Raw genomic sequence first — 13,566 nt, 5'->3', positions numbered from 1 at the left:
CTCTCTCAGTCTCAGAGTGATGTGCTATGGCATGGGGCACCCTTTACAGAGAGCCTTCTGCTGCACTGCCGGGGTGGAAGTTTAGATTGTCGCTCACCTCATGAACTAGCGTCAACCACAGTTTTCAAGCTCTTGTTAGGCCGTTTGTTTGCGATTGGCAGTGTGCATGCACACACGCACACACTGCACCATTCAGCCGCTGTAAACAGTGCATGCTCACGCATTTCGAAGCACGTTTTTGACTTCTTTCTTGGCCTGCAGGTCCCTGGCAGTCGTACAGTCTTGCAGTCACAGTGCCCTGTTCCTTCCCTCCGCAGATGCTGCAGACACGCAGTGCGGGTGCAGCGGCCAGCAGCCGCCTTGGGCGGGGCCCACCAGCGAGAGGTGCTCCTTCGACCCGAGGAGGAGCGGCGGCAGCCGGCTCTGACGCGGAGGATGATGAGGAAGGCTGCCCAGTGCCCCTGTTCCGCCACTCCTTCAGCCTGGCCCTGGAAGAGGCCCTTAACGCAGCTGCCGCAGCGTCGGCCGCCGCCCAGGCCACCCAGTCACCCGGTGAGGAGGAAGACACGGGCTGTTGTGTGGGCCCCGGAAGGCAGTTCAGTTGCAGTGTTATTTAGTAATGGTAGCAGGCTCCACTAAAGCTCTTGTCGTTGACAGTACGCTCAGTAATGGCTTCACGTGGAGAAACATAAGTGCAAGCTACGCTGCACTAAATCCGCCCAATTACTGTCCGGCAGCCCTGGTCATGTCAGTTTCTGACTCCGCACTTTTGCTGGCGGCGGGCCACTGCTGCAGTGATTCTGATGAGGCTTAAACTGTTGGTAATGGGTGATGATCGCAGCAAATTTTGGCCAGAGAGAGAAAAAAAGACAGTTCATTGCAGAGCATGCTGTTCACTCTTGTCTTTCATGGCTTCGAGCATTGGGCTACATAAAAATGACTATCGCCTGATAGAAAATTGTCCGTAAAATACTTTGCCATTTCAGAATCCAACTCCTTGCACACAAAGCTTTCCTTCTCATGGAAAAAATGTGCCGCTTTGAAATTCAATTTCGACTTTCTTGTCACATTTCATGGTGTTGTGTGCACTTCAGAAGTGTTCTTTCTCAAATAACATTACAGCAACACAGTGTTAATGCGTAGCCTTGGCTGTGGTTGTCCTAAACGGTTTGTTGCCACATTGTGAATGTATGATTTAGCTTTTTGTTTACCTAAACGCTCAAACCCCCCCCCCCCCCCCCCCCCCCTTCCACTGTGTTTGACGTGGTTACAGTAGAATTTTCGACCAGTTCGGTATTCTTCAGGAAGGTTTCTAAATCCTTCCAATCATGTACAGTCGACGACCGATTTTTTGGACTCTCTACGGACCGCAAAAACGACCGAAAAATTGGGCAGTCCGGAAAATCAAATTTCACCAAAAAAATCACAAACTTATTACCAGTATGCCGGAGAAAGCGGACAGTTGTATTGCACACATTCTAAAGCTCCTCACGACTATATTTCCCCACGCGACATACCGTATAAACGCGTATAAGGGCCGCACCTGTTTTTTCCCAGATTCGAGGGCCAATTTTTGGGGTGCGGCCCATACACGCGATGAGCACAAATGTTTTTTTTTTTTTAAGTAAAAACACACCAACCAGGGAATGAGCGACATTTATTCTACGTCCAATCGTCACTCGCGGAGTATTTCAACTATTGAGCTGGTGCTGTGGTCTGGTGCACGCTCATCTGAAAAGAAGCCGTGCAGCATGTCCGCTGTCTACGCGTAGTCGTTGTTCCGAAATTCCATTTGGGAAACTCGCACGGCTTGCCTCGGCAAGCGCGCTTTTTGCAGCTTCTGTTTCTCTTTTGGTTGCACCATCATCGGACGCACTTCTCGGCCACGTCGAATTTCCTGCCCGCTGCACGCTTACCGTGTTCAAGAGCTAACCCCCAGCCGTGTAGTTTAAGGGGGGACCCTGGTCTTGAAAAGAAAATTTTATTGATATAGATATAGTAATGAAATTTTCAGGCCACATGTATTTTTGTGTGCTGATTTTAGATGTGTCATTTAATTTCGTGTAAAATAATTCCTTGAGCACATGTGCAATTTTTATGCAAGTATTTTGGGAAAAGTTTTGCAGAAAATTTGCTGCAGGAAACTCGCTGAAATGCATGCCATTGGATTCTCTTGACACCAAGGAATGCAATAAGGGTAAAATTATCATCCTGGCTATCATAGAACTTGAGTTACAGGGTACTGAAGCTGCTACTTCAGAAACAGTAATACACACTTTTCTTCTCATTTCAAAAATGACAACTTCAAAACTCTATAACTCAAGTTCTATGATAGCCAGGATGATAACTTTACCCTTATTGCATTCCTTGGTGTCAAGAGAACCCAATGGCATGCATTTCAGCGAGTTTCCTGTAGCAAATTTTCTGCAAAACTTTTCCCAAAATACTTGCATAAAGATTGCACAAGTGCTCAAGGAATTGTTTTACACGAAATTAAATGACATATCTAGAATCAGCGCACAAAAATACATGTGGCCTGAAAATTTTAGAACTGTGGCTTCATTAATAAAAAAATTTTTTTCAAGACCAGGGTTCCCCCTTAAGGTGCTTGCCCATCGCGCTAAAACTGCGAAGCTCGGCTGCAGTACGTGAAAGCCACAATCACAACTATTACGGCGAACACACTAACACGCCACAAAAGGCTGGAGCTGGCGATACTGATGCCGATGTGAATAGCGGAAAATCAAGGCGAAGAAAAGTTGATGATGATGATCATGGCCTCGGGCGCCATCCATAGACGGCACTTGGAAGCTCTTGTGCGCGCGTGTGGCCTCTGCTCCGGCGGCGCGCCCAAAGCGCGCTTCAATCGCGGAGGCCACGGCATGCGCGTAGCCTCCGCGATCGTATTCGCGTTCCGTATTCGGGACGAAATACTCGGCACAGATGAGTTCAGTGAACTCATACTACGGTTCAAGTTCATGCAGCAGAAGACATTCAAGAACAGTACGAATTCGAAAACACGCGAGCGCAATGTGCCGACTCGCGCTGAATTTCAACGTCACAAGTTAAGAGGCTCCCTTTAAGCTTGAATTTTGTTATGTTTGATCAAGTTTTCGATCTCTCCTGTTGTTTGAATTACACATTATATAGCGGCTTGGGTACTGGCGGCGAGTGCGAACGAGGTCCAAAAAATCGAGTGGTTAGTTGCGGTGCGTCCCAAATTTCAAGCGCACTTACACATTGGCTCTATGGGCCATGTCGGGTGCCGCGAAAAAGTCCGAATAATCAAGCATGTCCGAAAAATCAGGCGTCCGAATTTTCGGTCGTCGACTGTAGTTTGGCGTGGAAGAAGACCAGGAGGCGTGCTTGTAGATGATGACAGCAGAGTGTATACAGTTAAGGGGAGACACTGGTCTTAACACGAAAATTTTTATTATTAGAGATATTGTAATGAAATTTGGTGTGCATATGTATTTCTTCCTCCTGTTTTCAGAAATGTAATTAGTTTCAGCTTATCTCAATTAGTTCTCAACGTATAAGGAAATAACTGGAGCCTAATTAGGTTTTTTCTTACGGGTCATTAATAAGACACTTTCCCTCAATATTTTTTGGTTCCGATTAAAATGTAGCCGTAGCCAAAGACCTGCCATGTGGAGCTATGCTATTTATATTGTTATTAAGGTACATCATCATATAAAAATGTTCAATTATGTCGATGCATCACAATTCTGGAATATAATTAGCTGGTATTATTGTCTGCAAAATTTGGTGTGTTCGACTTAGCCACATAAAAATAGCATAGCTCCACAGTTCAATTCTTTCTGAATTCAACGGTGTAAAATTTATTAAGATTGGACCACAAAAACATAATGTAAAGTTCCGTAAGGCTAGTGACATTGGCAAAAAACGTATTTTGCCAATACGTATTTTATTTAGATGTTCCCTATCTGTTTCCCTACAAAACAAAACAAAAAGTGTCTTAAACCATCCAAGGAAACATTATTAAAAAAAATGTCGAAGGTGAAAGTGTGGTGAAGTTGTAAAAAAAAATGATTTCTCATGAAGTTATCAGTACATTTTTTTAGTGACAATGGAGTGCAGGGCTAGGGTGTTGAGCTCTAAAGGCAATATTTTGAATCCTGAAAACAGTTTTTTGAGGGACCTAGAGGTCTGGAGCCAAGGAGATCCGAGCCCCCACCATGGCAAGCAGTTGGATGGTCCTGAAAAGGACCGTTGGGTGTGACGCTCGACACATCTTCTACTCTGTCTTTTAGAAAAACCGCCTGGATGTTAGGCAGCACGCTGCCCTGTGCCGCTGGAGAACGTCTCCATAGCAGTCCAGGACTGTAATCGTTAGTTGCTCCCGTTTTGTGCCGCCTTGTCAGCCTCTCGTATTAGTGCTCTTTAGATGAGGCCCATTTGCCCTGCGCAAACGCTGGTCCCGCACTTAGCTGGCGCTAAAAAGTTGTTTAAAACTGTCATGTCCACAATCACGAACTCAGCACCAGCATCACCGGTCTGGCACTCTGCGCTGAGGCCAAGAAGTTCAAACTTGCGCTGGGTCGCCGACTTTTCCGACAGAGCGGACTTCGTGTGTGCCGATCGCTCAACAAGCTGCACCTGCTGCACCACTCTCTCGCACCACCGCAGAGTAGTACGCGGAATCAACACTAATTGTACCGTGACCCGGGATGCAATTCGTGCTGGAACTTCGACCCGCGGAGTCGTCAGCGAGCAGCGTGGTTGACGTTGTCGGCCGATCGCGCGAGTCCGTCACTGGCTCTAACGCAGGTCCCGACGGTGCACTTGTGGCCGACGCCTACGGCGTTTTGTTCCACGCCCGTTTCTTACGGCTTCCAAAAGCTCGTTGCGTGCACGGTTTAAGTCGACTGTCTCCCGTCATCTCGATCGCGTGGAAAAATTCCCGGCACAAAGCAGAAACACAGCGCGTCGAGAAAAAACAAGCGCAAAAGCAGACGCGCACGAAGCGACAGCCACGGCGGTGAACGCTAAAGAGAAAGAAAAAAAAAAATGACGCGCCGGTCACACCAAGCAATGGCAGGCGCGGAACGGCACGCTTCAAATGACTCGTCAGTCACGCCAGCCAATGGCAGGCGCGGAACGGCGCGTTTGAAGAGCGCGCCGTGCGCGAGCCAATCAGCGACTTGGAAACGGCCTTCGGAAAACCGGCCAGGGCAGGTGTTTCGCTTGGGCGACGCCATTTTGAGATATCGCGAATTACGCACAAAGAAAACAGCTTCAAGCCAAGCCCAAGATGGCGGCGATTGGCCGGCTGCAGCGTTCGCGGCGCGCGCGGGAAGTTCGAACAAATTTCGCCCTTTTGAGGGCATTTCGCGGCTGCCGTGGTATATTGAAAGCAGATTTTATCTCATTTCCCGACCGAATTTAGCGTTAAAAATTTGAGAACAGGTGCTCGAAAGGTCAAACGTTCTGAAAATGAGTTTTGCTCAAAATCGATTTTTTGACTATTTTAGACTGTTCCAAGACCCGCGTCTCCCCTTAAACCTGGATGTAACGAACCTCCATATATACTGAATTCCTCAATATCCTCAAAGTCCTGTGTTTGGGTTAACTGTACCTCATCTGTTGAACCACACCTGTAAACCATGGGCTCCAGTAAGCCTCTTCTTCTGTTGGTGGCATGATTGAATTGATGTAAACATGTGGCTTTTCTCAGCCCTACCATGTGCTGTGGATGCGGTTATAACTGACGTTCTCTGTATTCCAGATGGTTCCAAGGGCAAGCCTGGATCTAAGAAGAACAAGAAGAAGAACATGACCTTGCTTTTTGCAACCTCCATGAATCGTAGCAAGTAGTGTCCACAACAACAACAACACACTGGAGCGCAGCATTTCTTCTTAAGCCAAAAAGTGAGAAAGGTTTGCAAGACTTATCGATTACGTGCCAGATTATTTGAGGCAAATTGTTTTCTTTTTTTTTTAACTCTATGGTTCCCTCTACTTGACAAAATGATGGCTTCAGTGCAGGGGCCCTGCACAATGTGAGGCTATTAGGCAGGGAGGGGGGGACCCTCAGTGAGGTTGATGATGAGAACAGAAAATGTTTTTTTGTGCTTTTTTGCTCTTGGGTCTTTTGTTTGTTTGCTTTTAGACTGTGCCTCGTGGACAGCATTGGTGAACTGAATTGGCCCAGCAAGGCATTTGTGTGCGTTGAATAAAGTATGCTTGTTTGGACCTGCTGCTGTGTGTGGTTTGTTGGTGCCCTTTCATGCTTGATGTTGAAGCCATGCTGCAGTTGGGATCAGTGCACCAAGCAGATCAAGCTGTTGCAAGCAGTGTGCTCTTTTCACAGTGACGGCTGTTTCTGGGAGGACATCTACCACAGATACTACATGCGAAGCTCAGAAGAATGCTGTGGCACCACCAGTGGGCATGCACACACCTGCTCTGGCGAGCAGGAGCAACCTTTGTCGTAAGCAGGTGGGAGGAGTGATGATAAAGTGCTGCCAAACACTGCCAGTCTAACACCCCCGTCAGACTAGCAGATTTAAGGTCATTCGAACCGAATGGCACTCACATTGTCAAATGTCATTCGGTCTCTCTTGAGGGGGTGAGTACATTTCTGTGCAGTATTATAAGCTTAAAATATTTCCGGCCATTCTGCACCACTCTAGCCCTCAGAAGCCAAGCCCCAAGTACAAAGTCAATCACATATTCGATAAGTGTAAAACAAACAAAATGGTTGGCACAGCAGCGTGCGCAGGAGTGCGGAGCATTGAAATGACTTCCAAAAGGTGAGCGGCTCAGCTGGAACGCTAACCGGCAAGAAACACGCAACCCAGAATGTTCGACGGTCGCGGGAAAGGCCCTGTCTCACGCTCGCTGCTTGCGTTGGCTGCTGCTGAGACCGAGAGTAATAGCTATCCACAAGAGCCTCTAGTCTGGACAGGTTCACACCAAAATTGACATCTTTTTAACAGAACTAAATAAATACAATTACTAACTTTCGCACTGCCCTCATTTTTTCATGTCTAGTTTCTGCTGCATATCTGGTGTCCAGAGTAGGCACTCGGTTCGAGATTGAGTGCGGGAGAGTTCCCCAAACTCATTCGATGGTGAATGACATTCGAACCTAATGACATTAAATGTCCCCGTGTAGCAGCCAACTAATGACATCAGGAGCCAATGTCATTCGATGAGAATGATATTGAATTTATTTGACCGGGGTAGTCTTTGGTTGTGTTGACTAAGGGCAGGTACAGTAGCTGTCTTGCAGTGGGTGGCCACTTGGACCATACCGGTTGGTTGCGACTGAGAGAAGGATGAAAAGGAAAGTGCACGGGCCTGCCGACTGGCTCGAGCCAAGCCACCACCGCTGCCACGTGCAGATAGAAGAGAGTTGAAAGATAAGAGGAAAGAAAAGGCGCGTCGCGACAACCGCATCCGCCGGAGCGGACGCTGGCTGAAAAAACAAGCGGCCGTAGCCCTTAGCCCTGGACCATACCATCGGAGAAGGGATTCACGAAAGGTGTGAAAGACAAAAGTTTTCCAAAACAGGTTCAAGTTTGCTCTCGGAGTTTCGAAACTTACCATAGCGCAAGCATAGCGATTTCTTTTGTCGCCTGTGTTGCCCGTTTCCTGGCTGTGTGTGTGTGGTAGCGGTCCTGTTAAGTATTACACAGGGTGTCGAACCGGAATTTTTTCGGGTTTGGTTCGGGTTCACACCTTTCTGGTTCAGTTACGGGTTCAGCTCCAGAGCGGCATTCCGTTCCGGTTCGAACCGGTTCGGACCGTACTGAGCCGGTTCAAACGGGTTCAGGGCAAAAAAAAAATTAGAAAGTAGATGGGTTTTAATCAACCGTGTTATGCTGGCTACTTTTTTTTTCTGGCCCATCGATATATAGAATAAAAAATTGCTGAGGCTCAGCTTGGCTAAGCCTGGGGAATGCGAAGCATATTAGTGGCTAGGCTTGCTAATACATGGCTTTCCTTGGTTGAATACTTGGTCATTTTAATACAACCACTAGAAGTCGTGGGGGAAGACAACGGCAAGGTTACAGCGGAACGCCGACTAACCCCGAGACGCGCGTTGGGTGATCGCCTGGATTGCCACGGAAGCCGCGTCTGCCTGCCCGGTGGAGCGAGCGTTTCTACACCGAGTGTGAACGTGCGTTCGAAATGCGCGGGTGTGACGGCTAGGGGTCCCACGGCGACGGCGCGAGGTGGAGGCCGGCTCTCTCATCCGATGTCACGTGGCGTGATGGCTAGGGGTCCCACGGCGACGGCGCGAGGTGGAGGCCGGCTCTCTCATCCGATGTCACGTGGTGTCACGGCTAGGGGTCCCACGGCGACGGCGTGAGTGGTAGCTCTAGCAATATGCTTCGCATAAAAATGGCTGAGGCTTAGCTAAGGTTAAGCCTAGTCAGATGCGAAGCATATTGATGACTAGGCTTGGTAATACATGGCTTTCCTTGGTTGAATACTTGGTCATTTTAATACAACCACTAGAAGCCTTCGTCGGGGGGGAAGACAACGGCATGGCTACAGCGGAACACCGACTAACCCCGAGACGCGCGTTGGGTGAGCGCCTGGATTGCCACGGAAGCCGCGTCCGCCTGCCCGGTGGAGCGAGCGTTTCACTTACACTAGAGTGTACTAGAATAGGTTTATTCTAATCTCGTACACTCTACCTACACCGAGTGTGAACGCGCGTTCGAAATGCGCGGGAATGCCGCTCGAGGACATTCCGGCTACTGTGCGATGGCATCGTTCTCCCTCTCCCAGCGCGTGACGGCGATCTGTCGTGACGTCATTGTGTCACGTGGTGTGACGTCACCATACCACGTGGTCTGCACGGCGTGCAACCGCAGCGACGGCACAAGTTGGAGCCCTGTCTCTCATCTGTCGTGACGTCGTGTCACGTGGTGTGACGTCACCATACCACGTGGTCTGCAGGGCGTGCAACCGCAGCGACGGCACGAGTTGGGGCCCCGTCTCTCATCTGTCGTGACGTCATTGTGTCAAGTGGTGTGCACGTCGTGTAACCGTCACGAAGGGCTTGGGTTACCTATTGTAATATGCTTCGCATAAAAATGCAAAAATTTGCTTAATGTAAGATGCTCTCACTTTATTAACTTTATTTATTGTCCGCGGCAAAAAGAATTTACGGCAAGAGCCACAAAACGAAATGAACTCGAAATTAATGTATATCGACTGCGTACGCTTAGGGTTATTCGTTTTCGGGTTTTATATTTTTTCATATTCGGGCGGTAAAAATCGGGCGTTATTTTCCGGCTTGATAACAGGGGAGAAATGGGGTTTTTCGTGGAAAAACTCCGAAATTCGGGTTTTGTCGTGTTAAATTTGGTAACTAATAATTTATTCGATTTGCTCTATCCGGTGGGTGACAATTAGGGCTATATTTTGGGCTGCTTTCAAGAAAATATTGCAAAATTTGGCGTTTCTTTGGTAATTAATTATTACTCGCAGTGAGAGGCAAAGGTCAGTATTGAGAAAAAAAACATTTTATTCACGAGGGCTGGTCATCGAAGTTCTACACGTCCTTATTAACATACATAATCATCTGCATGTGCAACATCTCGGTTTCCATCCGAGACCTGTCTGGTCTCTGCAGGTATCTTAGCTGAGAGAACGCTCGCTCAACGTCACAGCTGCCATTAGCTAGGCACAATAATGACAACGCTGCATTTGCTAGCCTTGGGTAACGCACAGTTGCGTCGTTCCAATAGTCCTCCACTTCAACACCTTCATTTGTGGGGCTTGCTTCCAGCAAGTAAGTACTGGTTAAAATCTTCGCGAAGCGAGCCCACATCGTCCATCACGGAAATAAAGAGAGGTCGGTAGTCATCAAACGACTGACTCAGCAGCCGCTTCTGGAACGGATCGAGCACGGCTACACCACTGTAGTATGGCTCCCAGTTTGTTGTTGTTGTTGTTGTAGCCTACGACAGAATGGCACATACCCACTCTGGGGGATCGGCCAAGAATCGGGTCCACAATGTCAACTGGTTTTCTTCTTTGTCAACTTTCTTTGTCAACTTTCCACAATGTCAACTGGTTTCAAAGTACAGTCCCATTTTGTGGAGATTTCGGCGCTGTCTTGTCTGTCTGTCGGCCGCCTCTCGCCTGCGCGCCAACTACAGGCACAGTAATTACGTGGGCACAATTGTTTCAGAAATCAGCAAAAATCGGGTGTTACCCGATATTTTAGGAACACGTTCGGGGTGCAAACATCGGGTAAAATGGGGTTTTACCCGAAAACGAACAACCCTATGTACGCAATAATCCGTCTGATAAGGTGCAAGGCGAAAAGCCGCTGGATTTTGCATCTACAACACCCTCCAGCTTGAGCAGTTTCGGAGACCCCGTAGCGCGAGTAATTGGTTATCCTGAAGCTCGAGTCAGTCGGGAATTTCTCGTACGCATGCAGTGCACTTCCGTGCGCGCCGACATGACCGCCGCAAGCGGCCTCTACGTTCCTGCGCACTATTAACGAAGCTGTCGTGTATCGGCGCCTGTATACAGACAGACACCTTTCCGTCACCCCGAAACCGACTTGCCAGTCACCCCCCCCCCCCCCTTCCTTTCCTACATGGTACGCGAATATGCGAGAACCCTTCAAACGCCCATCTCCCACCCAACGAGAGCCTCTTGGGAGCACTGGCTCTTCCTATCCAGAGCTTACCAAACATATTTTATTGAAATCTCCGCTTCGATATCACCTTTGTGACTCGCGTTATATATCTCGAGCCCCTATATAGATCAGTATCTTCAAAAACACAGATAATCGTGGCTTCTCGCTACTACAGTGAAAAATTACGGCTTTGCCTATTATGTTGACGTCAACCTTTTTTGTTCTGATAAATACAGTATGATAAAAAAAAACACGCTGGGATGGGTTTCGATCACTTCTTTTCTGCACGGACGCAAATTGATAACATCTTCTTTGGGATGTTGTGTTGCATCATTCTTGCAAATGCAGCATTCTCCTTGGAAGAAGGTATGCTAGCACTACATAGAATTTTTGTAACTTTTCTGGGGCGCTATCAAAGGGAGCCTGTGCGTCTGCAGATTTTTTGGGCCCTTGATAGAGTCTGGTGATTCAGCCTGCACCATTTGTCCAATAACTTGTTTCAGGGCATTTATTTTCAAAACTACAAAACAACCCCTTTCTGGGAGCTGTGCAACATAGGCGACTAAGTGCTCGTCTGTCTTTTCTGGACATGGTTTTGAGAGAACTTTATTCTGATACATTCGGTTTTCTCACCATTCGCTTCTTGGGATACCTGTACGACCTCTCCACAAGGCAAATGACAAAGGTTGTGAACGGTCATTACTTCCTTTACCCATATATCTGCAGCCGTACCTAGCCTTTTTGGTGTCAGTGTATTAAAGCGAATTCAGCGGATGTAGGCGAGCCCACCTATAACGACCGCAGACATAATGAACGCTTGCTTATTACGAGCGGGCACGGTGCTACCGTCAAAATACGCATAAGAACAATGACAATTCGTCGCAGATACAACCAAAAAATTTGGCAGCACCACTCGGTTATAGCGAACGAGGAGGCGCCGTAAACTACTCTCGGTATTTGAAGAGATGGTGCATCAAGTAATTGCGGAGATGAGAAAGCGCCTCTCAGCCTTCACAACACCGCCCGGGAAAGAATACGTCTACCCAAAAAATGCAATAAAAGGCGGCACTGCAGTCCGCAGCGCTAACTGGAATAAGCGGCGTTTGGTAACGCTGTAAACGGTGACGTAAGCACGGTAACGATATGCTATAGCTTTCTATAGAACCAGTAAGTAACCGCCGGAAAGCCCGCGTCGGTGGCCTACGAGGGCACTCAATGCCTGCGTGTTCGCCGGCTGGCCAAAGCATCCCGTGGGAGAAGCGCGGTGCGCGTGAGAAAGGGACATTGTCGAAAGCGAAACTGCTAACCATGTAACAGCAGCGATTTGAGAATTTTGAAAGCCTTGCTAGCCAAGCTGGTCACGTTGTGTGCACGGCCTCCCCAGTCGGCTCCATCTTTTGCGCTGATACCAAGTGCAGGCGGCGTCATAGAGTGGGCAGTGCAACTGATGCACTCTGCGCCACGAGCGCTGCGTTAATTTCGTCGCTGCATGAACCCAGGAACGAAACAAGAAGCTCGAAACACACGTGACCGGATGCATGTAGATTTGTGAAAACGCTTAGTTGACCCATAGCTGGCCAGATGCACGGCCGCTAGATACAAAGCGCAAAGCGAGGTGCGGCCCGCCACGTCGCACAGAAACGGCGTCTTGGGCCTAGTTCTCCGTGCGCCCGCCGCGGCGCCACTGCTCGGGGACAACTGCTCGCAGGGAAACGCCGCGACAGCTGCGCGGTACACCCGTTGCTCACTGTTTGAGGCGTAAACAGTGCACTTTCTACTTGCTCATTAAAGATTGCATTTTTAAGTAGTCATTGAAAACGCCGATTATGTCACAATCACCGCAGCAGGTAGGAAGTGTATGCCTGAACGCTGTCCATAACGGCCGCCTATACGATGCACGACGGCGCGCGCGGCTGTACCTGAGGATGTTGCATTAATGCGCCTGAAGCTTTCGATCTACTTTTAAGGCGTAAGCCTTTTATGGCTCATGACTCGCCAGCGTGTCCGTCCGTCCATGCGTCCGCGGCAGCTGTCAATAATGGTTACTTGAAAAGTCAGTAATGATAGTTAATGGTGTAGTAGTATTTTTTATTATTTTTTATTTATCAAATACTGCCAACTGCCTCTCGGCAGTCAAAGCAGGAGTGGATACATTGTTCTTGAACAATTGCTAAGGTGAGTAACAGCGGCAAAGAAAGAAAACATGCTATTGACAATCAGCCACTAAGGAATGTGCACAATCAAAAAACACACAAAAAAGAAAGAAGGAATACACTTTGAAAGGCGGACGGCAAAGCAAGAAGCGTTGTAAAGAAATACTTGCTGCATCATAGATAATATGACACGGCCGTAACAAAAGTTTCAACTGAGGGCATGTCAGCTACTTCATAGGGTAAGGCGTTCCACTCGGCTGTGGTTCGAGGAAAGAATGATGAGCGGTAGGCGTTAGTTTTAACCTGCGGCATTACAATTGTTTTGCTGTGCTTGCCTCTCGTTTTCCTGGATTCGTTGAAGTGCATGTAAGTATGAAAATTTATTTTGACATGGTGGTTAACAATACTGTACATCATGTGTAGGCGGTGTAGTTTACGGCGCATTTCTAGCGACGGGAGCCCAGCTCGTGTTCTCAGGTATGAAACAGAGATACTTCTATGGTAAGCGTTAAAAATGAATCGAAGTGCTTTCTTTTGTACCCCTTCAATGTGATTGATGTTTTTCTTAGTATGAGGGTCCCAAACAGTGTCAGCATAATCAAGAATTGGCCTAACGAGTGTCGTGAATGCTGCAAGTTTTGTTGCACTAGTGCAGTGCCTCATGCGGTGCTTTAATAACCACAGCTTTTTTAGTGACGCCGACACAACATATTCAACATGTGCGTTCCACGTTAATTTGGAGTCAATTATAACACCAAGATATTTGAAGTTGTCAAC

At 48.0% G+C, this 13,566-nt stretch overlaps 2 protein-coding genes across 3 annotated transcripts in view; both read left to right on the top strand.

Moving 5' to 3' along the window:
* The window catches only part of LOC149361528 (E3 ubiquitin-protein ligase RNF10), a 40,747-nt gene extending 34,531 nt beyond the window's left edge, over positions 1-6,216 (top strand). For both annotated transcript variants that reach the window (XM_089572698.1, XM_089572697.1), the window contains 2 exons: positions 318-552; positions 5,750-6,216. In XM_089572698.1, coding sequence (XP_089428824.1) covers positions 318-552; positions 5,750-5,800 — 286 coding nt within the window. In that variant the 3' untranslated portion in view covers positions 5,801-6,216. The remainder of the gene's footprint in view (positions 1-317; positions 553-5,749) is intronic.
* Positions 5,884-13,566, top strand: part of LOC149361526 (uncharacterized) — a 49,565-nt gene continuing 41,882 nt past the window's right edge. Inside the window, exons 1-2 of the mRNA XM_089572699.1 lie at positions 5,884-5,892; positions 6,335-6,454. Coding sequence (XP_089428825.1) covers position 5,892; positions 6,335-6,454 — 121 coding nt within the window. The 5' untranslated portion in view covers positions 5,884-5,891. The remainder of the gene's footprint in view (positions 5,893-6,334; positions 6,455-13,566) is intronic.

This window comes from Amblyomma mixtum, chromosome 2, assembly GCF_055824585.1.
Source record: "Amblyomma mixtum isolate Tamu chromosome 2, ASM5582458v1, whole genome shotgun sequence".
NCBI classification, from domain to species: Eukaryota; Metazoa; Arthropoda; class Arachnida; order Ixodida; family Ixodidae; genus Amblyomma; species Amblyomma mixtum.
The sequence above is the reverse complement of the archived record's forward strand: the minus strand, read 5'-3'. Positions and strand labels throughout refer to the sequence as shown.